Here is a 24,716-nt window from a genome sequence, read left to right on the forward strand (position 1 = left end):
GCAAGCACTGCATTTCTAGCTATCATGTCCGGTTTGCAAGCTTTTTCCAGGGCATCTGCCTGCCCTTTTAAAAACCAGTCTGGGACGAACTATTGCTTTACTATTCTAATGCAGGGGAAATGCTTGCCAATCTTGATCTTTCCTAGACTCAAAATTCCAATCTTGAGTGTGCTGCATCATCAAGATTTTGCCTAGTGTTAGCTAGGCAAACAGTTCTACAAATAATACAACTTGATTAGGTGCGTGCTCTGATTCTGTGCATTCTAACGTGACAAGGCTGCAGGAGGCACACAGCCTCTAACGGCTCTTTATCTTCTCTCCTCTCTTCACAAGAACTTGATACCTGTTTCATGTGATTCTTTTGCCTTACTGGACATAGGGAAGCTTGATAAACACTAGTTAAATGCTATCCAGAGTCTTAGTGATAAATAAATAAATATTTTTTTAAAAAACCGTCCAGTAGCACCTGGTCTGGGTATAAGCTTTCGTGTGCATGCAGAAGTGTGCATGCACATCAAAACTTATACTCAGAACAAACTTAGTTGGTCTCTAAGGTGCTACTGGACAATTTCTTAATTTATTTCGACTGTGTCAGACCACCACGGCTACCTACCTGAATCTTACTGAGAAAATTCAAGTTAAGACTGGTTTTTCTGGATTTGCTTCTTAAGGGTTTAGCACCAGTGTGGAAAGCAGGCTTTCTCGGGGCTTATAGAGCAGAGAAGGATTTTCTGTTTGCTAAAGATGATTAAATCCTGTTTTTTGTTTCTTAAGAACGTTCGAGGAGCCCGGCTGAATTAAAACAAAGGCGCCTGTAGTCCAGCATCCTGCGCTCGCAATGGCCAGCCAGATGCGCTCTCCTCTCCCAGCTTACGATTCCTAAACTGCCTCCGATACTAGTAGGCACGGAAAGCCCTATTCTCCATGAATTTGGCTAACGCCCTTTTAAATGTTGGAGGCTGAATGCCATAGTTAAACCAAGAGCTACGTTTATTGCATTAATTCTCCACCACAGTGCTCTTATTTATCTTTATGCCCATTTCTGAAGCAAACAACCAGGTCTTGTCTGGCGCTCTGGGAAGAAAGAGCTGCACGTCTGGCGCGGTAGCACCTTTGATGTGGCGGTTCCTAAGATTTTTATTAAAGCTCGGGGTCTTCTTCGTTGCGTCTGTTCTTTGGGGCATCACTGAAACCGACAGTGGCAAAAAAGGCCATTTCCAGGCGACTTTTCTGCGCGACTACTTCATTCCGCGTTCTAGTTTACGGTCCAGCCGTCCGAATGCCGGCGTCAGAACGCGCTTCGCATGCTGGGGATTGTAGTCTCACGTGGCCACGACGACGACTAAAAGCGCTCCTGGGTAGCGTCAGTTCCTCTTGAGGCGAGACGGGAATGCCGGGAAGTGTAGTTTCTGCTCCGCCCTGGCCTCTACCGGCCGTCGTTGGCCCTCCTCCTCCTCCTCTCTTGCCCGGGCCATGGCGGATGCGGCCGGCTCGGGCGGGCGCTCCAAAGTGGCGCCCAGCGTGGATTTCGACCACAGCTGCTCGGACAGCGTCGAATACCTGACTCTGAACTTCGGGCCCTTCGAGGCCGTGCACCGGTGGCGCCGCCTCCCGCCCTGCGACGAGTTCGTCGGGGCTCGGTGAGGAGGCTGCTGGGCGGCGGCGGTGTGAGGGGAAGGGGGCGGCGGCTGACGGGTTATCGGAGGGATAAATAAGGCCGTTTTCTCTTCTTCGTCCTCTCAGCCGCAGCAAACACACCGTGGTCGCCTATCGAGACGCCATCTACGTCTTCGGCGGGGATAATGGGTGAGTCCTCTTGCCGGGAATCGCGGATACCCCGTTGCAGGCGGCAGTTCATAATCTTGATCCCAGGTCGCCTTCGCGTAGGCGAGGCTGATGCCGCCGTCGCTTTCTCTCTCCCTTCCCTCTGTGCCTTTTAGCAGTGCGATGGGGGTGAAAGTTTCCACAAACTCCCCAGCCTTCCCTATCACTGTCTCCCTACCAGAAAGGCTCCCCTGTGGAATTGTTGCTGGTCACACGCTTATATTCGCAGGAGCCCCGCTAGGGAGGGGGGGGGGGAAAGCGAGTGGCAACCCTAAACCCAACTGGAAAGTGTGCGGTGATTGATGGGGAATGTTTTTTTTCCCCGGAGAGATTTGCCGTGGAAATCAAAAGCTACGCATGCAAATAAAAATCTTTTGGTTTCTGATGTTTGGTACCTAAAACAGGAAATAGGGAAAAACAAAGAGCAGCCCAGAGGAGCTGAATTTGCTGTTGCTTGCTGTTGTGATTTGGGGGTGAGGGTAGGGGAAAATATATACAGTGTATGTGTGTGTGTATATATATATATATATATATATATATATATATATATATATATTTACATTATTATTTCATTTTATAATTTATATAAAACAGAGAGAACAGTTATAACAACAGACAAAAATTAAAATATGAAAAACAAAGCTATAAAATAGGCATGTAGCAGTTGCATGTGAGTTAAAATAACAAATACTGACTTATCCATTTTATCAGATCATCAAGCATCCTTCCAGCTTTGCCAGGCTTGTGACAGGGGTTGCCCTGAAAATGATGGTTCCTCTGTATGTGTCATATATGAATGTCAAATCATATTATAAGTGTCTAGAGGTTTGGGGGGCGCATTACTGGATTGTTGTTTTTATTTTGATTATATATTTTGTGGTTTTATATTTTGATTTTGTTCTGTGAACCGCCCTGAGACCTCCAGTTATAGGACGGTATATAAATTCAATAAATAAATAAATAGTCCTTGTCAAAAGCTCAAATTATGTGTGATTTTAGAAACCGTTTTCACAAATTACAGTTAACAAAGATCAACCTCTAGTTTTGCTTTCTGCTGAATATAAAGAAGTTCTGACACAAACTCTACTAAGGAACCAAAAACCCAAAAGCCTGCTTATTATCTTTTGGTTTCTTATGTTTGGTATCTAAAATCTTTGTTTTAGAGCAAATCCAGGCAATATGGGAATAATAACAATGTTATTATGGGTAGTATTAGTATAGTGGGTAGCATTAACAATCAACACAAAGTTACTGGCAGCATATAAAACTAACAGTAAAAACTGAGTATTGCCTTGTCTCCAACATCATTCCCCACTCCCATGGGGACAATAATAATGAACTGTATAAGCTGCTTCCTCTTAGCCCATTCCCAGCATTATGCCATCTTTGCCATCTTTATCCACAATCTAGAATATAGCTGTCCAATAGTATTCAGCAAGAACTGTTGACAAGGCTGTTGAGTGGTTTAGCCTACTAGGATTATATTCCACTGATCCTGCTCTGACTGGCAATTTGCTACTGAGCCACATTCAGAATATTAGTACTGTAATGACTTGTCAAGTCCTGTACAACTTGGGATTTAAGTATTTGGAGCATCGCCTTACATATTGACTTGCTGATGTAGTAAGATCATTGGTGGGGGACAATAGAAGTCTATTATGCAGGAAGCTGGGAAAGGGCCTGCTCTGTGGTGGCACCTCAACTATAAAATGCTCAGGGGTTGGGGATGATGCCTGCAAATTACTAAAATCATGAATTTTCCTTCACTGTCTCGTATGATAAGATGTCATTATTGCCACTGTAATAAAGAGAAGGCAAAGACTTCAAAGATAGCTAGGAAAAATCATTTGCAAACAAAATAAAACTCTGGTGTCCTGGTGTTGTCATATCTCTCCTGTAACTGCTGAAACTCGGTAAGATATTAGTAGTGGATATGCTGGAAGAAATTTATGTTTAAAAGCATTTTGATTATAAAATTGGATCTTGGTTATGGGATTCAAAGCAAGTGGTAGAATTATTGTGGTAGAAAATTGCAATCTTGACTTAGTCCATGTTGAGGGATGGCAGATCTGTATAATTTCTCAAAGCAATTTACTAATAGAGACAAATGCACATTATATGTGTGTGGCAAATTAGTTAACAGTAATTAAACCCAAATTATGATAGGCATAGCCAGGACGGTTTCAGCAAATAATAAATGTGTAATATTTTAGCAAATCAGTGTAATAGCTGGTAAAGTTAATTGTAATATAAACAAGTGCTATAAATAGCAACATTCGCATATATTGCATAGCCATTGTTTGAGTTAACCATGGTTCAGCAAACTTCAAGCCATCTCACAGATGAGAAAACATACTATGGCTTGTTTTACCAAATCTTGGTTTGTGTTTTGTCTGCTCTTGTCTTATACCCCTGTAGCTTGGCAAAGTCTGGGGCAGAGTAGCCAGACAAACCAATGTTCATCAAGATGGTCGTATTCAGACATAATGATAGGCCATAGTTTAAAAAAGCCAAAATTTGTAACCCACCAACAAACATTGGTTCAATATTTTGGCTTGTTGCCAGAAAACAAATCCTGGTAAGCCCATAGGCTGGTTCAAATATTCAAACAAACTATAATTTGGTTAAACAAACCAAGGCTTTGTGTTGTGAGTGAACCAGGCCAGTGTGAATTACTGTGTTTGCTCTTATTTGTTTTGGGTACAAAGCATCTCTTTTGTACTTTCGGCTGCTTAGAATGGTTGGGGTCTAAAAACTAAATAACGTGTTATGTCTGAGGATAACTGTATATATTATTTTCCTTATTCTGAAGGAAAACCATGTTGAATGACCTATTGAGATTTGACGTGAAGGACTGTTCTTGGTGCAGGTACAGCTATATTTCTAGTGAATATTTCATATATTATTTTGGCATCTATTTTAAAGCCTAACCAATCAGACCTTCTAAATGGATGACAAAATTAGATATTATTGGCATGCTGCATTTTTTTAATGGCTAGTGTATATTTGATAACTACTGTGGGTTTGTAATCAAATTACGTTGATGTGTTTTAGATGGGGAAAGAAGGGCAATTTTGAAACTTGTAATAAAGGCCTCAACCCTTTGTTTATAAAATTAGGATACAATCCTAAACTTGGAAGTTTGCTAAAAATCTATATTTACAATAATGCTTTCTTATAGTAAAACAAAATATATCTAGTGGCTGCTGTTTTCTGCAGTTCGAAGACTCTAAAATGTTCTACGAAAATTCTCAAAATACCACAAATTACATGCATCTGTAAAAGTGTGAAATGAACAAATTATTTAATCAGATTAGAGTCAATAGTGCAATAGAAAATGCATTTAAAATGCACACCAAACTATGAATATTTAAATATCCTTACAAATAAAATATTGTAAAATATTACAAAATATTGTAAAAGAGTACTCTTGCATTTGTACTGCTTTGTGTTACATTGCGCAGGGCTTTTACTACAGGGACCCCTCCAGCACCCAGATATCACCATTCAGCAGTAGTCTATGGAAGCAGTATGTTTGTATTTGGTAAGTTATTAGTAAGCTACATCATTATCTGTGAGCAAGTCTGAATAAATATATGTTTGAGGTCTTGCTGGATTTGTGAAAGTGCTGTCCAGCAAATACTAGTGCAAGAATTGACAAGTGGAATCATAAAAGTGTTTGTGTCATCATATAGTAGATAATTGCCAATTTGCCAGTTTTGTAGAGAGGGCACACAACTTAATTCAAATGGGTAGCATGAATATGGATATCCAAACAAACAGCTTAATTCTTGATAATTTATGTACAGTATTCAGGATACTAAAATATATGAATAATGCTGTATTGAGCAATGGAAATTATAGATGATCATGAAAGCATACAGATGCAGTAGATCAGAAGTGTGTGTGTGTGTGTGTGTGTGTGTTTTAAAAAAGCATCAAAGTTGAATTTTGGGCTATCTCTACTGATAGCTATATAGCGGTCTGCACCCCTGTTGGTTTGCCTTGTTCAGCTCCATAATTTTATTAAATAATATTTTCAATCTGAAATCGTGCCTAATATCCCTTTTACTGCAATCACATTATCATCATCTAGGTGGCTATACTGGAGACATTTATTCCAATTCCAATTTGAAGAATAAAAATGATCTTTTTGAATACAAGCTTGCAACTGGTCAGTGGACTGAATGGAAGATTGAAGGAAGGTAAAAGCCTGTGCATCAGTGTAAACCTTTTAAAAGGAGATTGCTATTATACTATAGTGAATATGATTATAAAGCCTGCAAAGATACTTGCAATTTATTGTCCTTTTAAAAAAAAAAGCATTAGTGCTAGTCAGCCAATAAACAACAGCAATTTTTGCACTGTTTAAATTCAGTAAACTCCACTCATGGAGTTTTTAGGACCCCACCCCCAGTGCTATGCACCACAGCCTAACCCATTCAGCAGGGTCCCTGACCCTCAAGCAGTAACATAGTGTGGGGGCCCCAGGGGGGCAATGCCCCCATGCCCACCCATCAGCTGACAGGTGCCTGGGTGAGCGCAGAGAGTGCTCTTCACACTCTGTGCCCCTGCTCTGATCTGGCAGTGGTGAGAGCTGTGTTGGTGCGCTCCATCCCTGCTGGGGGGGGGGCAAGCACACGCTCCTGCACCCAGTGCCGACAGACAGCACTTTGGCCCTGCCCTTGAGAGCCTTATGTGGGGACTGCCATGTTGTGAGTAGGGGGACACGAATGTTACCTTTTCCCTTCTTCTGGCATTTCTCTAGATCCAGTTCGTAAAGTTTAGATACTACTAACCACTTCTTTAGGCATCAAGGCACATATTGGGTGGCGGCGAGATATTCATTGGAAGTTTACTCAGTGGACTAATTGAAAATAATGGATCTAACTCAGATGTGTTCATTTATTTCATTGGGTATGTTCAGAGAAAAACTTAGTTGAATACCACGTATTGCCTTTATTATAAATGTGTGTTCACGTCATGAAAAAATGATTGATAGGTCTGTTCTTATTTCAGATTACCTGTTGCCCGGTCAGCTCATGGTGCAACAGTCTATAGTGACAAATTGTGGATCTTTGCAGGATATGATGGGAATGCACGGTAGGTAGCATTTTTCTGGTCTCTTCTGATTCACACACAATAATCCAGCTTCAGTGTTGCTAAATATGAAACAGGGTTTTTTGTCTTTCTGAGTTGTAACAAAAACTCTTCTCTCTTAGGACATCTGTGCTAGAGCCTACTGTTTTCTTAATTTGTATTTTAAGTTTAGAGTCGGACCATGATGACATCTAGAAACTTGTAGTTAATAAGACCTGATCTGGCATGTGTGCAGCTTATTGAGCAACTGAAACTGATGTGAAGGAAGATCAAATAACATGTTTAAAGTAGTTTTGAAATATCTTCACTGTTGGGAATTGATAATTCCCATCCTTTAGAGCCTCTTGTGCAGACAAGAACAAACTAGAAGTAATACACTTTGTGCCAAATGCCTTGCTAAGCACTTTTATTTATTTAAACATTAGAAACCACATTTTCATAACATACAGAAAGGCAGTGTAACTCATAAAATGAGGTGAGAGTATGAGTTCCACAGGACAGGGCTTGCCACACTGAAGGCTCAGTCCCTAATAAAAGGCTTGCTGACATCAGGAGTGTGGGGAGCAGCACAAAGGAAGTGGCTAATTCCCATACTGTCTCTCCATTTCATATTCCCCTCTCTCCACAGCTGCTTTTTGTAGGGGGAAAGGTGAGAGAGGTTTGTTGCGTGCATGTGTCTGTAATGTCTAGATTGGTCTTTATTCAGTCTCCAAATTGGAAGGAATCTTATTGTATATGTGAAAGGAGTAAAATATACTCCAGTCTGGTTGTGATCAGCTTTTAAAGAGTATTTTAAAATTGATCTTTCCTCTTGATGCAGACTCAATGACATGTGGACCATTAGTTTACAAGACAGGGATTTAACTTGTTGGGAAGAGGTAAGAGGAATGGATATTTTAAAAAATAACTATTCATTTTAGTGCTTGATATAGTTTGTGTCACTTATCTGATCTAGAAAAGCTTAGTCCTGTCAAAATTAAATTCCTCGGTAATAGTGAAGGTTAACCATTTCTCCAGAACACCTTGATGGCTTTGATATACATTTATAATGGAGCATTTGCCACACATTTTTTATTGAATCCAAGGGCCCACGAATTGTGGACTGGTTTGGGTTATCACAGAGCCTTCTCATAGAATTATAGAGTTGGAAAGATCCCAAGGATCATCTAGTCCAACTCCCTGCAACGCAGAAATCTCAGCTAAAGCACCTATGAGAGACGGCCATCCATTCTCTTTTTCCAAGTTCTTTGCACTTGTCAGAGAATTGGGGAAGAGGGAGCTTATTGTATCAAAGAGCTTAGCAGCACAGCATGAGAAGCCTTTCTCTTCCCCTGTCTCCTTTAGGTGGAGAGGAAGGTGTCTTTTAGTGCTGAGCAAGGGTTCTTGCTAGAGAACCATGGACACAGAAGGCTGTTTGGATCATTCCCATGTTCTCAGTGGGTCATATTTCTTAGTGGATATGTATAAGATTGTATTGCAAGATATTAGTAAGGTTTGTGTTTTTAATACATTTGGAGCATGTTAACAATTGCATGGTTTGCTAAGAACATAGTTGTTGTATATGTTTTGTATATGTATATGTTTTGAGTGAGCAGTCCAAACTTGAAATTGACCTTCGGCTTAATTTCAAGATGAAATATGGTCTATTTTGTGTTGCTGCTTTTCAGATTAAGCAAACGGGTGAGATTCCTCCTTCGTGTTGCAACTTTCCTGTAGCTGTTTGCAAAGAGAAGATGTTTGTCTTCTCTGGTCAGAGCGGAGCAAAGATTACCAATAATCTTTTTCAGTTTGAATTCAAGGAAAAAATGTGAGTATCAAAATACCCAACCCAAACCAAATTGTGGCTGAATTAAAAATAATACAGGAACAACCATTTTGTGCATGTTCAAAGCACATGTGATGGTGCATGTGTGTGTCACTTTGGACCCAGACGAGGGTGTAAAAGGCAGAGCGGACTTATGCGTGCTCTGCCATCGCACGTGACAACCAGGAAGGAAACCCCCACGCAAATTGGGGGTTGCCTGTACTGTGAAATAGAAGCAGTTGAAGTATTTAATGTGATTTTTATAATGTGCCCACAAAATATTGGGGGGGGGGTTCAGTTCAATAGGAAAAAGTATGGAAATACTAATAAAAATGTAAAGGGGGCTGTAGCTGCAGCTGATTGTCATTTGGACTGGGTGGAGCAGTTTTAAGCCTCTTATTCCTACCCCAGCACTGTGTCTGCTTTTATATTTTTTCTGCTCCCATCAAAGTTAGTGGGACCGTGAGAGTATAAACACTTGTTTGGGTACTGAATTAGGCCCCCAGTTTGGGAGTAGCCACCCCTACTTTTGTGTAATAATATTGTGAGATGACATCTTGCATTGTTGATGCATTTGACACACCAGGTTGGGGCCAGAAAGCCAAAGCAGTGTAGCTCTCCTCGCCCATGAAGGGCAAGGATTGTATTACAGACTGCTCTTCTGCTCACTTGATGCATATTGGGGCACTTATAATATATGCACCTACTAAAGTCACTTACTCAGACAAAAGCTTGTACTTCTTTCCCATATGTTGCAAATGTTTACATTTATTGCTTACAAGCAAAATTCATTGTACCAATGCATTTAAAATAAGTTTAAAAGAAATAGCACAATCGTATGTCTGTTCAGAAATAATCGCACTGTATTCAGGATTGTCATTAGGATTGCAGTCTGAGTGAGTATTGCAGCTTAGACAAGACAGCAGATCCAAAATACATAATATACACATAAAGAAAAGAGCTATAGAATTGATATCATACTACAGCTTGTGGTATGCTATGAGAATGAAAGATAACATAGTTGTGTATATGGATTCATGTGTGTCTTTAGGGACTGAGCCACTAAAACCTTTTGTTTTCTACTTCAGTTGGACAAGAATTCCGACTGAGCATTTACTACGGGGCTCTCCTCCTCCCCCACAGCGGAGATATGGTCACACAATGGTTGCCTTTGATCGCCATCTCTATGTGTTTGGTGGCGCTGCGGACAACACATTGCCTAATGAACTTCACTGCTATGATGTAGATTCTCAGACATGGGAAGTTATCCAGCCAAGCCCAGATAGCGAGGTAAAAAAAGTATTAAGATTTAAATCTGGTGTGGGGAACCTTCAGCCCTCCAGATGTTGCTGAATAACCCCCCAGAAAGTTGCCATCAGGGAAATGTGGCCTTTGGGTTGAAAAATCTCTGTTTTATATATTTGACAGATATAATGTCTGTTCATGTTGTGTGTCCTCCCCCTGACCTCCCCTTCTAGCTACCAACTGGAAGACTTTTTCATGCTGCAGCAGTCATCTGTGATGCAATGTACATCTTTGGTGGAACAGTGGATAACAACATTAGGAGTGGAGAAATGTACAGATTTCAGGTAACACGTTAAAACCACTGGTGTTCATTTCATTTAAGATTATGATAATTATTATTTTTTCCCAATGACCAAGTTTAACAGCAAAGAACAATTTATTTTAAAAGTGTTTATATTTGGCTTCATTCTAAAGTATAACGTGAAACTTTAATCAATGTAAGTTCAACCATTTCATCAACATTTCAAACAATGTTCTTTAAATAACTCATCTTGAAGCATGGCCCTGTGACCAGGAAGAGAGTGCCACATCTATGTCAACATTCATATCCATAACAATAGCATTAGGCAGCTCTCCAAAATAGTTGCCAGTATGAGTTTGCACCCATATGAATCGAGAACAAAGATGCTTAAATGTAACAGGAGCTTCATATTAATTTTTGCTGCACCTGGCTGATATATGCAAACTTCCCTGCCAGAGCATATATCCTTCTACCTGAGCACGGGGCATCTCATCATAGAATCACAAGTACGTCATGGAAATGTGTTATCCTCTGCCTACTTAGCAAAAACCTGATTTGCAAATATAAGAAGTGATGTGGGTGGCTGCTTGAACACAGCTATTCTGAGATGGCTCAGTGCAACAAGCTGTTCATGTGAAATACTTTTATTCTAGCTATTCATATATTCCTGATTTTTTTTGTATATTTGTGTTGATGTATGTTGAAATTCACTAATACTACACACATTTCAGTGGCCACCTACACCGCTGTTGGCACCTGTGAATTAGGCCTGGATGCTTCTTTCGCACTGCTCCTGTTCAAATGTTGTAAGTCATTCTACAGCTGGCTGATATATACTACAACAATACATTGGTTCCAATGGCAACTTTAATAATTACACTTTTGTAATATGGCAACACAACGACAGAACTTTTCCATTTCAGACTTTTAACAGAACTTCAACTCTCATTTTCAGTTTTCTTGTTATCCCAAATGCACTTTACATGATGACTATGGAAGACTGTGGGAAAACAGGCAATTCAGTGACCTGGAATTTGTTCTTGGAGAGGTGAGTGTGTTCTAATGGAAATGTTGAGCAGAAGTTGTTTTCTTCCTGGCTAAAGAGATACAGTTGTGATACAATACTACATCAGATGCTTTTAATTATATACAGTACTTTGATGGAGAGGGAGAGAAACAGATGTTGCAAATTGGCTTTTTATGTGCTTTTTCACTGAAGAGTTTTCTCTATGTATAGGTTATAGGGGTAGGTATGATAGTGCCATATTCCACTGTTATTTAGGAAATAGGGAAATGGAGTAGTACATTGAGTGAGGTCCAGTCAGAGTAGACCCATTGAACTTACGTTCATTGATTTTTGTGCATATACTTGTAGTATGCTTAACTGGATATTGCCCATTATCTCTGCTTGTCACTTTTTGTACCCCTGGTTTCAGGATTTTAAAATTGCCAGCAAGACTATGTTAACGTTTGCATGATATCAACATGGATGGTGTAATATTGATGTTGGAAAATATTGAAATAATGTTAGGTTTATACTAGCTATTGCACATCTGTAGCAATCTCATTTTGTACAGGTACCTCCCCATTTCGCACAGTTGGCATGTGCGTGACCGCTGATGCAAGCGCCATTTTTGGCACTGCAAAGGGGCAGGCTTATGTGCTTCCCAGTGCCTTGGAACATAACTCGCATGTAAATGGGGAATTGCATGTATTTAAAATGAAAATAAGGGTGGTTTTTCTGCTGTGTTGCATCTCATCAGCTGTTACTGCAGCAAGTTAAAAGATTTAAAATTCAGCTATCTGTCAAATCCTATAACTGTCAAAGAGTGCAATTCTTTTTCTCTCAACTGTTTGACAGAAGGAAGAAAGAGTGCGAGGACATACAGCCATTGTCACAGCCCGCTGTAAGTGGCTCAGGAAGAAAATTACACAGGCAAGAGAGAGATTGAAGCAGGTATGATTTGCTGAGAAGGTTTCCTTGTGGGACGCTTAGCTATTATAGCCGTCATTGTCATGGCATGCATTCTGAAAAACATTTTGAAGAATTGATTCTGTGGTTAATCTCATGACTTCCAGATTTGCAGTTTCATTGACATGGCACAGCAATATCTATCAAAAAGGGTGACACATTATTTCTAAGTACCTACATAAGTTTGTCTTGATAAATTGAAAGACAGAGGCTTTGATTGGATTCTGTTAACCTGGATGAGCACCTATGTCAGAATTGTTTGTTCTGTTTAAGAAACAGGATGTTCTAGGTGAGGGATAACTAGCATGTTTACCTGAATGCTGTTGGACTATAACTGTCATTATCCCTGCACATTGGCCATCCTGGCTGGGGCTGATAGGAGTTCTAGCCTAACAACATCTGGAGAGCACAACATTGGTGACCCCATTCTAGGTTTTTAGTACCGAAGTTACGTTAAAAACAAAAGTTGGTTTGCCTGATATTATCTGTACATGGTTAAATGCATGAATGCTTTTGGGGTGCTGTTATGCTGTAAGATTGCCCAGATGGTTCAGTCTTTCCTTGTTCCCATTGTGCTGTTAGAAATCTAAGCAAGATGTTGATGAGGAAGGAGAGGGGACACCCCAGATGGAGACAGCAGGCAACAATGTCAAGCTGTGCCGCCTGCAGCCGCTGCTGGAGGTGACCATCCGGGAAGCTGAAGCCCAGCCTTTTGAGGTGCTCATGCAGTTCCTGTACACCGACAAAATCAAATACCCACGCAGAGGTAGGATAGCAGAATGGCTTCCTAGGAGAAGAAGTGTACATTTTCTGTCTCAGCCTCTTTCAGAGTTTCTTCACATAATAACTATGTAGTTTCAATCCATAAACACATTGTTATTTATCCGTGCTTCAAGGGCATTTTCATACTATGCTAGTAGAGCCCAATTAAGTTGTTCTTAATACTGGAACAGGGAACCTTTCCCTGCCTACTGTCACACTTTTCTCTCTGTCTTCAGTACATTAAATTAAATTAGTTTTTAATATATATTTTTGTGTTGTACAGGGCATGTGCAAGATGTATTGCTAATCATGGATGTGTACAAATTGGCCCTTAACTTCAAACTCTCACGATTGGAACAGCTGTGTGTCCAGTATATTGAGGCCTCAGTCGATCTGCAGAATGTGCTTGTTGTGTGCGAAAATGCGAACAAACTTCAGTTAGATCAGCTAAAGGTAGGTGTGTGCAAGACTATGAATAAAATTTCATTTAAAAACCCTAGTCCAAATAGAACCAGCCTAATTGGTTAAATCCCATTCTAGAACATTCTGAGGGAGAAAAGACTTGCTGGTAGATTCTTCAAAGATTACTTGCAGGAGAAATATGACAGACTTGTGTTTTTCTTAAAGTGGTGGTGGTTCTTCAGATGACAAGCAACTATTTGTTTCCTTTAGGAACACTGCCTGAATTTTGTAGTAAAAGAATCACACTTTAATCAAGTAATAATGATGAAGGAATTTGAACACCTTTCCTCAGCTTTGATCGTGGAGATAGTACGAAGAAAACAGCAACCTCCACTTCGAACACATTCCGATCAGCCTCTTGATATTGGTAACGCACCTTCCTTCCTGAATGAAATATAGTTTGTGGCTCTTGATGAATGTAAATAATGACCCAGATCCTGAACATGACTGTCTTCAGTTGTTGCTGTCATTTAGTTCTGCTTGCACAACTACTTTAACTCTTTCAAGAGTTGATAGAGGGATGTAGAACAAAATTCAGTAAAAAAGTTATTTTGAAATAAAATGTATCTTAAGAGGATAGTGTAGTGGCACTTTGTAGTTTTTAGCGGGGAGAGAATGGAAATCTGATTGTTGGCTAGCTCTTATTGATGGGCTGACAAGAGGTTACCATCCACTAAAGGGTCATGAAGACCAGAGACCTTGTTGCTGGTCTTAGTAGCTGGGTTGAGTAATGGTGTAACTTTTACCCAGATTGAGAACTGGAGTACCTATCAGTATCTGGTTCTGCATACCTAGTTAGTTCCATTGCATTTTATTGCGTAATGCTGGTAGAGGGCTGTCCTTAAAATAAAACTCAGTGGCTTGCTGAAGAGAATCATTTGACCAAACTATAGGATAGGAAAGAGTGAAACTCTTAGATACCACTTTTCTGTTTGCAAATTCTATTTTTAAGCCGTGCAAATCCCCCTCATTACTGATGGTGATCAATTTGGTTGATTTGAGGTGATTATCTCTCAACACCCCTAGCAGTTATGCTAAGGAGGATCACAGTGTACTCTCCTATTTAACATCTACATGAAGCTGTTGTGAGTGGTCATTAGGGGATCTGGAGTGAGGTGTCATGAGTGTGCTAATGGTTCCAGTTCTTTTTCTCTTGCAAAATGTGGTGGCTTCCTGCCATCATATTACACCACTTCTGAAAGAATTTCGCTGGTGGCCAGTTAGTTTCCAGGCTAAGTTCAAGATGTTGTTACAAAGCCCTAAACAGCTTGGGACCAGATACATAAAAGACTCCTTACATACCCAATCAGTTGCTGTGCTCTGCAGGTGAGGGCATCCTGCAAATACAGTGGTACCTCGGGTTAAGTACTTAATTCGTTCTGGAGATCCGTACTTAACCTGAAACTGTTCTTAACCTGAAGCACCACTTTAGCAAATGGGGCCTCCTGCTGCTGCCGCGCCGCAGGAGCACAATTTCTGTTCTCATCCTGAAGCAAAGTTCTTAACCTGAAGCACTATTTCTGGGTTAGCGGAGTCTGTAACCTGAAGCGTATGTAACCTGAAGTGTATTTAACCCGAAGAACCACTGTACAATCTTATCAGGAGGTCTGTTCTAAACAGCGTTGAAATCCAGCCTTTAGTCTGGTGACACCTACCCTTTGGAACTCCCTCCCCCGCTTCATATCAAAGAGGCACTGTTTGTTGTTTTTTTCGGTTCTTGTTGAAAACTTTCCTCTTTCACAAAACCTTATAAGTGGAGATTTTTATCCCAGACAGTGTCTGTATTGGCTTTGAAACTGTTTTATATATATAATTACTGTTTGTATACGTGCAGTTGTTTTTATATGTGGCTTTTATTTTATTGTGAAGCCACTTTGAGATGCTTCATAGGTAGTTAAATGAAATAAGTACTAATAATTTTGGACTAAATTTTCCTTTAATAATGTGATATTTTGCTTGCTTCCTCCCTCAAAGGAAAGCAGTATACAACTGTGACTCATTATTATTATTACTTATTTTATTTTATTTTATTTATTTTATATACTGCCCTATACCCAGAGGTCTCAGGATGGTTCACAGAAAATACCAAAGATTCATATTCATTTGAACTATACATTGATCCATACTTGTGTGTTACATTTATTCTCTGTATGTTCATGTTCAGGAACCTCATTGATTCAGGATATGAAGGCCTATCTGGAAGGTGCTGGACTAGAATTCTGTGATATAACTCTACTCTTAGATGGTCACCCAAGGCCAGCTCATAAAGCTATTCTTGCAGCCCGCTCCAGGTATGTTCACTTAGATGTTTTATTATGTTTTTGTATATGCTGGAAGCTGCCCAAAGTGGCTGGGGTAACCCAGTCAGATGGGCGGGTTGCAAATATTAACATTATTATTAATTATTATTACTAGATCAGTCATTCAGTGGTACAGAGTTATACTTTCAGCTGTTGGGGCTTTACTTCCTCCTTTCATTTCTCTTAGGTTTCTGTTTCCTTTCTGTTCTCCTTGTTTCTTTTATGGCATATAGAAGTGAGTTCCTGAATGGAGTTCCGCTGCTGTTGGAATGGGGATCTCTCTTGATGTGTTATGGATATTGAATACACAGTGCAAAACAGATTTGATGTCCAGGAACATCAGAGATCCATGTTAAAATAATTGTGTCCTCTGCCCCGGTTTGGATGTTGGCTTATATGCAGAGATGGGGGGCGGGGGGGAGTATAAGAAGCTGAAATGTGGGGGGAGTATAAAAAGCTGAAATCTGCTCCTGTTCTCACAATCAGGAGTAATGTCAAACAGTCCCTAAGAAAGATAGTATCTTACCATAGCCTTTAAGATGCCACAGTGTTATTGCTTTTGCTGCAACATACTAACCAGGCTACCTCTCTGGAAAGCATAGATAACTTTGATCGTAAATTTGACTGGATACCTGTGCCACTGCCACACTTAAACTACCAACTTTTAATGGAATGTTTTGCTAAGAGCGGTTGCAGAAATTATTGGGGAATGAGAAATACAAAAGTATTTTTTTTCTCTGGGATAGGCAACTTAGTGTGTTGCAGGGGAAACAACACTGTCTTGTTGCACTTTAAAAGATTAGCATATTTATTACAGTGGAACCTCAGGTTACGTACCATCCTCCTTATGAGCGCTCCAGGTAATGAGCTCCACTAACCCGGAAGTAGGTGCTCCCGGTAGCGAGCTTTTCCCAGGGATGCGATCAGAAGTCGTGCGGCAACGGGAAGCCCCATTAGCGAAAGCACGGCTCAGGTTAAGAATGGTTTCGGGTTAAGAATGGACCTCTGGAACAAGTTAAGTTCGTAACTGGAGGTACCACTGTATAGTGAAAGCTTTTTTGGACCTGAGTCCACTTCAACGGGTGTTTGATGTAAATTGGTCAGCTTGTGCACACATGTGGGGAAGAGTGAAGTTAGAGGGGAACCAAATGCAAAAAGAATATTAAGAATTATGTAAAAGCAAAATGGATAAAGTGGCAATTGACAAGACAGTGTTGGTTACAACACAGACATCCTGGCACTGGTAAGATAATCAACACATTGTGATAAAAATCTATAAGATTGTATCTAAAGCAACGCTAAATAACTTATTGCATGAGTCGAACAACAGATTTGTAGACGGCACAGGGGAAGGATGAGGACATTGTTCAAGCCACATTGTTCAAGTGGAAGTCATTCTGCTTATGCAGTCATTTAGTTTGAAACCACCCACTTTCTGAAGTCAAGCTACAAGGGACAGCATTGAATTTTTTGAAGAATTGTAATACGGCATAAGCTTTCATAGAGCAGAGACTACTTTATAGATGCATGTAGTATAATCCTAAAGCAAATTTGCTGAAGGAAAGTATAGGGAAATAGATTATTAAGAAATAAATTTAGAAATGCTACTTAGTTGGTACGCATTAATCATTGTTTGTTCAAGACATGATATGGGATGTGTTTCTGAAAAAGCTTGTTAAAATTCTGCATTTTGATAAGCCTAGACTTAAGCAATTTAATATATAAAAGAGGTATTTAGAAATGCCTTAGGCCTCCCACCATCCACTTTTTTTCTTGCTGGCTAAAAATTAGTGAAACAATCTTATGAAAAGCAGACAGTAGCAGAAAAATGCCTTAATTATTTTGGCTGACCCTGTTTCTTCTTGCATCACCACATTTGCATTTTTTCCAGTTACTTTGAAGCTATGTTTCGTTCTTTTATGCCAGAAGATGGGCAAGTTAATATTTCAATAGGTGAGATGGTTCCAAGCAAACAAGCATTTGAGTCTATGCTAAGATATATTTATTATGGTGAAGTGAACATGCCTCCTGAAGATTCTCTGTATCCTTTATCTGACTATATAGGCTGGATCTATTTCCTTGATACTTTTATAAAAATGTACTTAACATTTTAGTGTTTCCAGTTCACATATTTTTCTCAGCTATAAATATGCAAAAACCATACTGAGGTGAACAGTAATTATTTGTCAATGAATATATTGTACATCTAGGCTAAGTCTTTGAATGACTCTTAAAGGGTATAATAGGATTTTGGGGAAAGGGCTAGCTTTGCATAGTCAAACGGAACAGTAAATAGAGTATGTTTTTTGTGAGCATTAACCTAAAAGCTCAGATGAGTTCATTTTTCTTTTGTCTCTCAGCATATTCCAAACACAGTTAAGACTGGAGAATCACTGAATATTTGCTTTGGTTCTCCCATCTGGTGTAAAAATATAGGGTAGTTTTCCCAGGGCACCTTTCCCATACTTCTTTGTATAGATTATGATATTCCTTAGTGCTGTTCCTGGCCAAAATCCTTGGACAGACAAACAGATAGTTTCAGTTTAGGAAGCCAGTTAGTTGGCAGTTTACTATAAGAATTGATCCTCTTCAAGGACACTAGTTCTGGTTTTTCGTTCCATTTTTTGCTTATTCTGTCTCTTCAGAATGTTTGAGTTCACAGAAAACCTGGAAACAGCAGCTGCATATATAGCATGGTTGATGTGGCAGTGCTATGCATGGCCCAGAGCCAAAGACAACTTTCAAGGAGGCAGCCAGCAGCAATTATAACAATAACACATTAGAGAGAATGCAGCAGACAGAGGTCAAATCTCTGTTCATCCTTATTGCCATTCCATTTAGGTTTATGGTACCTCTGTTCCTTGCAACTTGAAACATGAATTTTCTTTAACTGGCTTTTTTTAGCTACCTCTTTGCTGCCCCTTATTATTATGGATTCTACAATAACCGACTCCAGGCATATTGTAAGCAGAACCTAGAAATGAATGTTACTGTGGAAAACGTGCTCCAGGTACTTATTACCACCTAATCAGGAACTAACTGTAATTACAATTACAATTAATAACTGTAATTACAATTAGCTCCTAACGTATTCTTTTCTATGGAAACTTGTCAAATAAAAGACCCATAAATTTTTGTCTTGGAGGTTTGTAAGATGAATTCACATTCCCAGATAAACATTACGGCCACTGCCTAAAGAGGGTTAAATGCACTCCTTCCCGTAGAAAACAGTGCGTAGATTGGGATTGCATCCTACTGGCCCCATGGTGTAAAGACACCCTACAAAGTGGCTAAATCCTTAATATATTTCTACAACAGACTTGAACTGATGCAGTATCATAGGAATTGCCCCAATTACTATTTTATTTTCTAAAGTTTTGGTTTTTTTTTAAAAAAATTGTTTGTTTGTTTGTTAAGTTTTATGGAATGGCCCCAATTACTTTATGACTGCTTTATGACAGTTTAAAAATGGAGGGTGCATAATCAGTATCTAGTTCTATGCTGTTTTCTGCCTCAAATACAAGAAAACATGAAAATCCTGGGAGCGATCCTATACACAAGAAGCTGGCATAAAGCAAGCCTGGTGTAAATTAAGCCGGTGCAAATACACTAGGATTCAAACTCATTTCAGGAGTCGGGCTACAGCTGGCTGAGGCAGCCTAAGCCTAGCAGAGGGAGAACAAGCTTTTAAAATAGTGTGTTACAGCACCCTTTTGATGGCCTAATTTACACTCAGTTGCCAGTTTCCTTGACTGAGCTGTATGCAACTCCCCTTTCTCAGGGCTTACATTGGCTTAAGAGTCACTGGGCTTGGCTCAGCCAGCTGGGTCCTGATTCAGCCAAGATCGGGGAGTTCTGTTGATGTCTCTGTGCCTGAGCTGAGGATGAGGAAGCCAGTGTAGCCTGTCTGTACTGGGAACCTCTCAGCACAGCTGGAGATCTTTTGGATCCTAATTCTGCTCACCCCAGTGGATCTTACAATAGCATTGCACCATTAATCTATAAAGACTGCTCTTAAACAATTAAACATTTAAAGTGGTTTGGTTTGTTGTTGTTTTTAACATAGTAAAAATGTAGAAACTCTGTTTCAGATTTTAGAGGCAGCTGACAAGACCCAGGCTCTGGATATGAAGAGACACTGCTTGCATATCATTGTTCACCAGTTCACCAAGGTTGGTTGGATGTTTTCTTGGGTTCTGGGCATCTGCTGTCCCCTTTCACTTCCATGGTTGAAAACAGCTTAAGGTAGTCCTCCATTTCATTCTTGTTCCTCCCTTTGGACTGTGTGCTATGCTTTTATAACTTGTCTTTAACACTGATAAATATATAGTCACTAACATGATTTTTACATGTTTGTGGTTGTGTTTTCCCTTTCTTCAGTGCCTCTTTACCTTTTATTTGTTGTCTTCTTAAATACTGACTGTTCTATGTACCTTGTTTCCATGTGTTTCATTTGGCCATATAGCATACAATGTCCTTTCTGGTAATGAATGTAAATAGAACTCTCAGTTTTCTATCCCAGGGAAAAGATCTTCTGCAACTTTGCAAAATGCTATTTTCATGGAATTGCAATATACATTTATGTTGGTTAAGATTTAAAAAAAAATCTCTGAAAATATTCAGAGAATCTAAGGAGCTTTAGATATGTGTTTCACAAGCAGGAGCTCTGCCACCCACCCCCAGACACACAGCATGACAACCTGCTCTTGAAATGCAGGGAATGTGATATGTCATAGAAAGGTCACCTGCTCAAAGGAACAAATCCTCAAAATTCCATATTGCTACCTCTAGCCCATTTCAAGAGCCCAATAAGGATGAAGAAATGCATAACATTTAACAGCAGTGAAGCTGATTTGAAGTACCTTTGCAGTGTTTAATCCAAACATGCCTTTCCTTTCTCAGGGTTTTTTTTTTTTTGTGGGGGGAGAATCTACAGGGCTGTAGTAGAAGCTGTAGTGCATTGGGCTGATGGGCTAGTGTCTGTGATGTCAGTAAGAAACTGCCTGTCCAACCGCAGACCAATTATATATATATTTAAAAGCCTGTCTTCTAACTTTAAATTAAAAATTATTGGATAAACATTGTTGGTCCACACCTGTCATCTCAGTTGCAAAGCCAGCAAGAACCCAAGCTTCCACTGTGGCTCAGGCTATCCTTGTATTATTATTATTATTATTTAAAGAAATCTAGCTCTTTGTAGGTTGGACATTTTCTTTGAATTATTTACATTTTTACAGTGTTTTGAAATATTTATAAAACCTCTTTCTGTTGACTTCTGAAAAAATATCATAAAATGAGTTCCAGAAACACCCTCTGCTTAGTTGCAGAGAGATGAAAACTAGAAGAGACGAAGGGAGATGCTTTTTTTTTGGGGGGGGGGAGGTTCCATCTTCACTAAACCCGCTTGCGTAACAAGTAAAAAGTGTTTCGTTATATTGGAATTCTGTTTCCTAAACTGATCAGTTTTATTAAGCTAAAGAAAGGTTGGTTTTTTAAGAATAAAGCTTTACGCCTCATTACAAAATCTTGTTCAGAGTTTAGTAAGTGTTAAATCGTGTGCCCCCCCCCCCCCCCGGAGTTTTATGTTCTGTTATTTCTTTGTGTTGGAGACCTAACTGTCCAGGACAATGCAGTACCTTTTTTCCTCCTTGATAAATGGCAGATTTCCACCAATGTTAACAGCACTACTCTTTTATCCCTTGATAATGCTACTGTCCCCTTTTTGGGGACCTTTAAAGTCAAATACATATGCTGAGGGTATAATAGATTCCTGAAATAGAATTTTTATATATGAATAAGCCAATGTATTGTAATCTTAGTGAAAAGCCTTTTCCACCGTTGATGCAGAAATTGGTGGATGAAACTAGCAATATTTAATGGTCAAGAGGGTATTATGAGTTTCTTGTGATTTCAGTGGAGGGGTTTTTTTTTTGGGGTAAAGTTTTTTATTATAATGTATAGAAAACACAGTATAATTATAACAACAGAAGAAAATTAAAAGATGAAAAACAAAGCTATAAAATAAGCAAGTAGAATGAGTAGTTGCATGTGAGTTTAAATAACAAAGTCCAAGTAAAGACACTTGAGATTTCAGTTACAGAAAGGTAGCCGTGTTGGTCTGCCATAGTCAAAACAAAATTTTTTTTCCTTCCAGTAGCACCTTAAAGACCAACTAACTTAGAACTAACTTAGTTGGTCTTTAAGGTGCTACTGGAAGGAAAAATTTTTTTTGTTTTGACTTGAGATTTCAGTTTGAGAAGCAGAATGTGTTATTACTTTACACATACCCACACTCTTTTATTATGAATATTAGGTATTGACACATAATAAAAATGCAACATGTTTTTGATGCTGTTTGTTTGTTTGCTTGCTTGCTTGCTTTAGAAGTGAGATTGTACTGTCTACTAGGAAAAGTATGGCTGTTGCTCAGAATTTAAAAGGAGTCAATTAAAAGCAAGTCTGTTGCAAGTGCTGTGCTCTTTTGAAACTCTAGTTGCAAATGACACCAATGTGAGGACTTTTTAAAGTAGGGAAAAGAATACAAAGTTTCAAAATACAAGGGTGCACACTTGCTTTTTTTAAAAAAAACACAACCCTACAGAATCCTTTATGTTGGTTCCAATATTTAATTTTGAGATGTTTGGAAACCTAATCCCTGAATATGTAAATATTATGGTACATAATGCTTAGTGCTCTTGTGTGTATGTTTTTGAACAAATTAAGTGCTGTATTATATTAAAATGCTATAAACTAATAATAAAAATGTACCTGTACAAACAGGATACAATGAGGCTGAAAGAAGGCATTACAAAACTTGCCCATATGCCCTTGACGTTCATCAGTTCCAGCACAGCTGTGTGAGCTTGGGCTGATTAGAGTTGTAGTCCAAAACATTTGTAGGGCATCAGATGGGCATGGGCTATGGTGCCTACAAAATAAACAAATATCATTTTTATTATTCTATGTGTTTCAAACATTGTTGTGTTACAGTGAAAACTAATTCCCTCCCCCTCTTTTTTCCTCTTGAAGGTTTCAAAATTGCCAAACCTTCGGTCCCTCGGTCAGCCTCTCTTACTTGACATCATAGAATCATTAGCAAATCACATATCAGACAAGCAATGTGCTGAACTTGGCTCAGATATCTAAGATTTCCCGTATTCTTCATATTGCACTTTTTCTTCAAGAGATGGCACTTTTCCTACCTGTACCACCAGTCTCTGTCTAACCTTTGTTACCATTCCACGTTGATCTGGTGAAGAATGTCCTCAAAGCATGAAAACCTTTGAATGTGTGAAAGGTAAATTTGAACCTGAACCTGACCACAGGGATGCAAAGAGAAGATGATGCGACAGTTCTCAGGCATGTTGGCACTACTAAGAAACAAACCTGATACAAATATTTACTTAACTTTATTACTGATAATGCCTCTTTGATTCTTTGTCCTTGAGAGCATCACATTTGAACCACGACAAAATGGTTTTATCCAAACACAGAAGTTGCTTCCTTTTCCCATCAGTACACTTCTGATGCCTGGCACATTTAATCAGGTGGACTGAGATATAGAAGCTGAAGGAAAAACGATTCAGTGCCTGATGGCTTCAGGTAATTATGAATGCAGTAGAGCAGCCAAAACTGTGTTCTGCTTCTCCGTCAGTGTAACAAGTCACTACATGGAGCATCTGTTGACAAGGTGCATCCAGCATATATTTGTTAAGTCGTAGATGTTTTTCCTTTCCCAGCATCTAAGCAGATGTCACCAAAGACTCTTTTCAAAACAATGTTATACCTTTCATTGTGTCTGTTTGTAGTTTAAAGGTTGAATATACTTTCTGAAAAGCAGAGCAGCAAAAAAATGTAAATGTATATTGGAATGTGGTGTACTCTCGAAAGCCTTTGACGCAATCTTTTAATTAGGGAACATTAATGCCTGATATTTTGCACACTTAAGTTCTCAGTATACCTTAAAACATTCACATAGAAATTGATCAAATAAAAGTTGTCTCCTTGTTTGTCTGCAGTTTTTTTTTAAATGTGTTTTCATTAGCAACCTCAACATTTCCCCCCACCCACCCACAAAGGGAGTATAGCTGAATTGCTGGCTTGCTTTCTTTTTGCTTGCTTCTCTAATCTCACTGTACTGCTTTTGGAAACAAAAAAATGTATCTGAATAAAGCAGACCTTTCAATTAACTAATAGAGCATGTTTTGCAGTTGAATCAAAATGTCAGTTACAAGTTTCAGTAACAGAGGCATGCACAGGTATGCCATATTGGAGAACTCAGAAGGTGATCTCAGGGTCCGGGTAGGTTCATATGGAAATAGGTATCTTGAGGTATTGTGGTGCTGAGCCGTTAAAGGCTTTATAGGTCAAAGCCAGCACTTTGAATTGGGCCCGGAAACTAATTGGTATCCAGTGCAGTCAGACCAGGATTGGTGCTGTAGCCTTATTGGAGTTCACCGATTGGGTCTGCGTTGCTCCGGGACAGGAGGAAGGAAGTCAAAATGACACCGAGTTGGTTCAAAGAAAGAGTTTATTCTGCTCTCCGGATAGCAGAAGGCACTTGCATGGTGAGTCCACAGCAAGTCCAAAGAAATGACAAGTTTCATGCAGTATATATATCCTCCAGGCATCCTCTCCCCCTTCCCTAGCTACATCAGCTTGTATACGCAGGTTGACATCACTTATGTTCCTGCTCTGGTACTCTCAACCATAAAAGGATCTTCCTCTTCCTACTCTTATCTGGGAAGAGGTCATGATCTCCGGGAACACACTTTTGGCGTTCTTCCCGGACATTGGTCTTGCGCGTATTTTGTGGTCAGCACATAAGATAAAGTTCTGACGTGTTTTCTTTGTTCCCCTAGAGAGCCAAGGCCATCCCTTGCCGTGACTGATAAAGGAGAGAGCTTGTTTATGCAGCTGGGTCCTTATGTTTTTGCTCAACAGTTC

The 24,716-nt window shown here is 39.5% G+C and overlaps 1 protein-coding gene across 3 annotated transcripts; it reads left to right on the forward strand.

Annotated features, from left to right (window-relative positions):
- The first annotated feature begins 1,324 nt into the window (after positions 1 to 1,324).
- LZTR1 (leucine zipper like transcription regulator 1) lies at positions 1,325 to 23,787 on the forward strand. 3 transcript variants are annotated; one of them, XM_053393789.1, is made up of 20 exons: positions 1,325 to 1,640; positions 1,744 to 1,806; positions 4,637 to 4,693; positions 5,289 to 5,368; positions 5,921 to 6,029; positions 6,844 to 6,927; positions 7,745 to 7,802; positions 8,592 to 8,731; positions 9,817 to 10,018; positions 10,207 to 10,317; positions 11,230 to 11,322; positions 12,136 to 12,231; positions 12,829 to 13,012; positions 13,292 to 13,461; positions 13,681 to 13,837; positions 15,635 to 15,761; positions 17,662 to 17,811; positions 18,675 to 18,780; positions 19,862 to 20,015; positions 22,800 to 22,897. In XM_053393789.1, the coding sequence occupies exons 1-19, from the start codon at positions 1,474 to 1,476 to the stop codon at positions 20,012 to 20,014; spliced, it is 2,307 nt and encodes a 768-aa protein (XP_053249764.1). In that variant the 5' UTR covers positions 1,325 to 1,473; the 3' UTR covers position 20,015; positions 22,800 to 22,897. The 3 variants fall into 3 exon arrangements, with proteins under 3 accessions (XP_053249764.1, XP_053249765.1, XP_053249763.1); XM_053393788.1 differs by having other exon boundaries at positions 1,337 to 1,640; positions 19,862 to 19,942; positions 22,800 to 23,787; XM_053393790.1 differs by lacking the exon at positions 17,662 to 17,811 and having other exon boundaries at positions 1,327 to 1,640; positions 19,862 to 19,942; positions 22,800 to 23,787.
- The last annotated feature ends 929 nt before the right edge of the window (positions 23,788 to 24,716 follow it).

The sequence above is a fragment of the Podarcis raffonei genome, chromosome 6 (genome assembly GCF_027172205.1).
Source record: "Podarcis raffonei isolate rPodRaf1 chromosome 6, rPodRaf1.pri, whole genome shotgun sequence".
Classification (NCBI taxonomy): domain Eukaryota; kingdom Metazoa; phylum Chordata; class Lepidosauria; order Squamata; family Lacertidae; genus Podarcis; species Podarcis raffonei.

Bases quoted from the DNA above. Each gene is read 5' to 3' on its own strand.
- LZTR1 (XM_053393788.1), top strand. From the start codon at position 1,474: ATGGCGGATGCGGCCGGCTCGGGCGGGCGCTCCAAAGTGGCGCCCAGC. The intron at 1,807-4,636 runs GTGAGTCCTCTT...CTTATTCTGAAG, and splicing joins GTCTTCGGCGGGGATAATGG to GAAAACCATGTTGAATGACC. The intron at 17,812-18,674 runs GTATCCTTTATC...GGCTTTTTTTAG, and splicing joins ATGCCTCCTGAAGATTCTCT to CTACCTCTTTGCTGCCCCTT.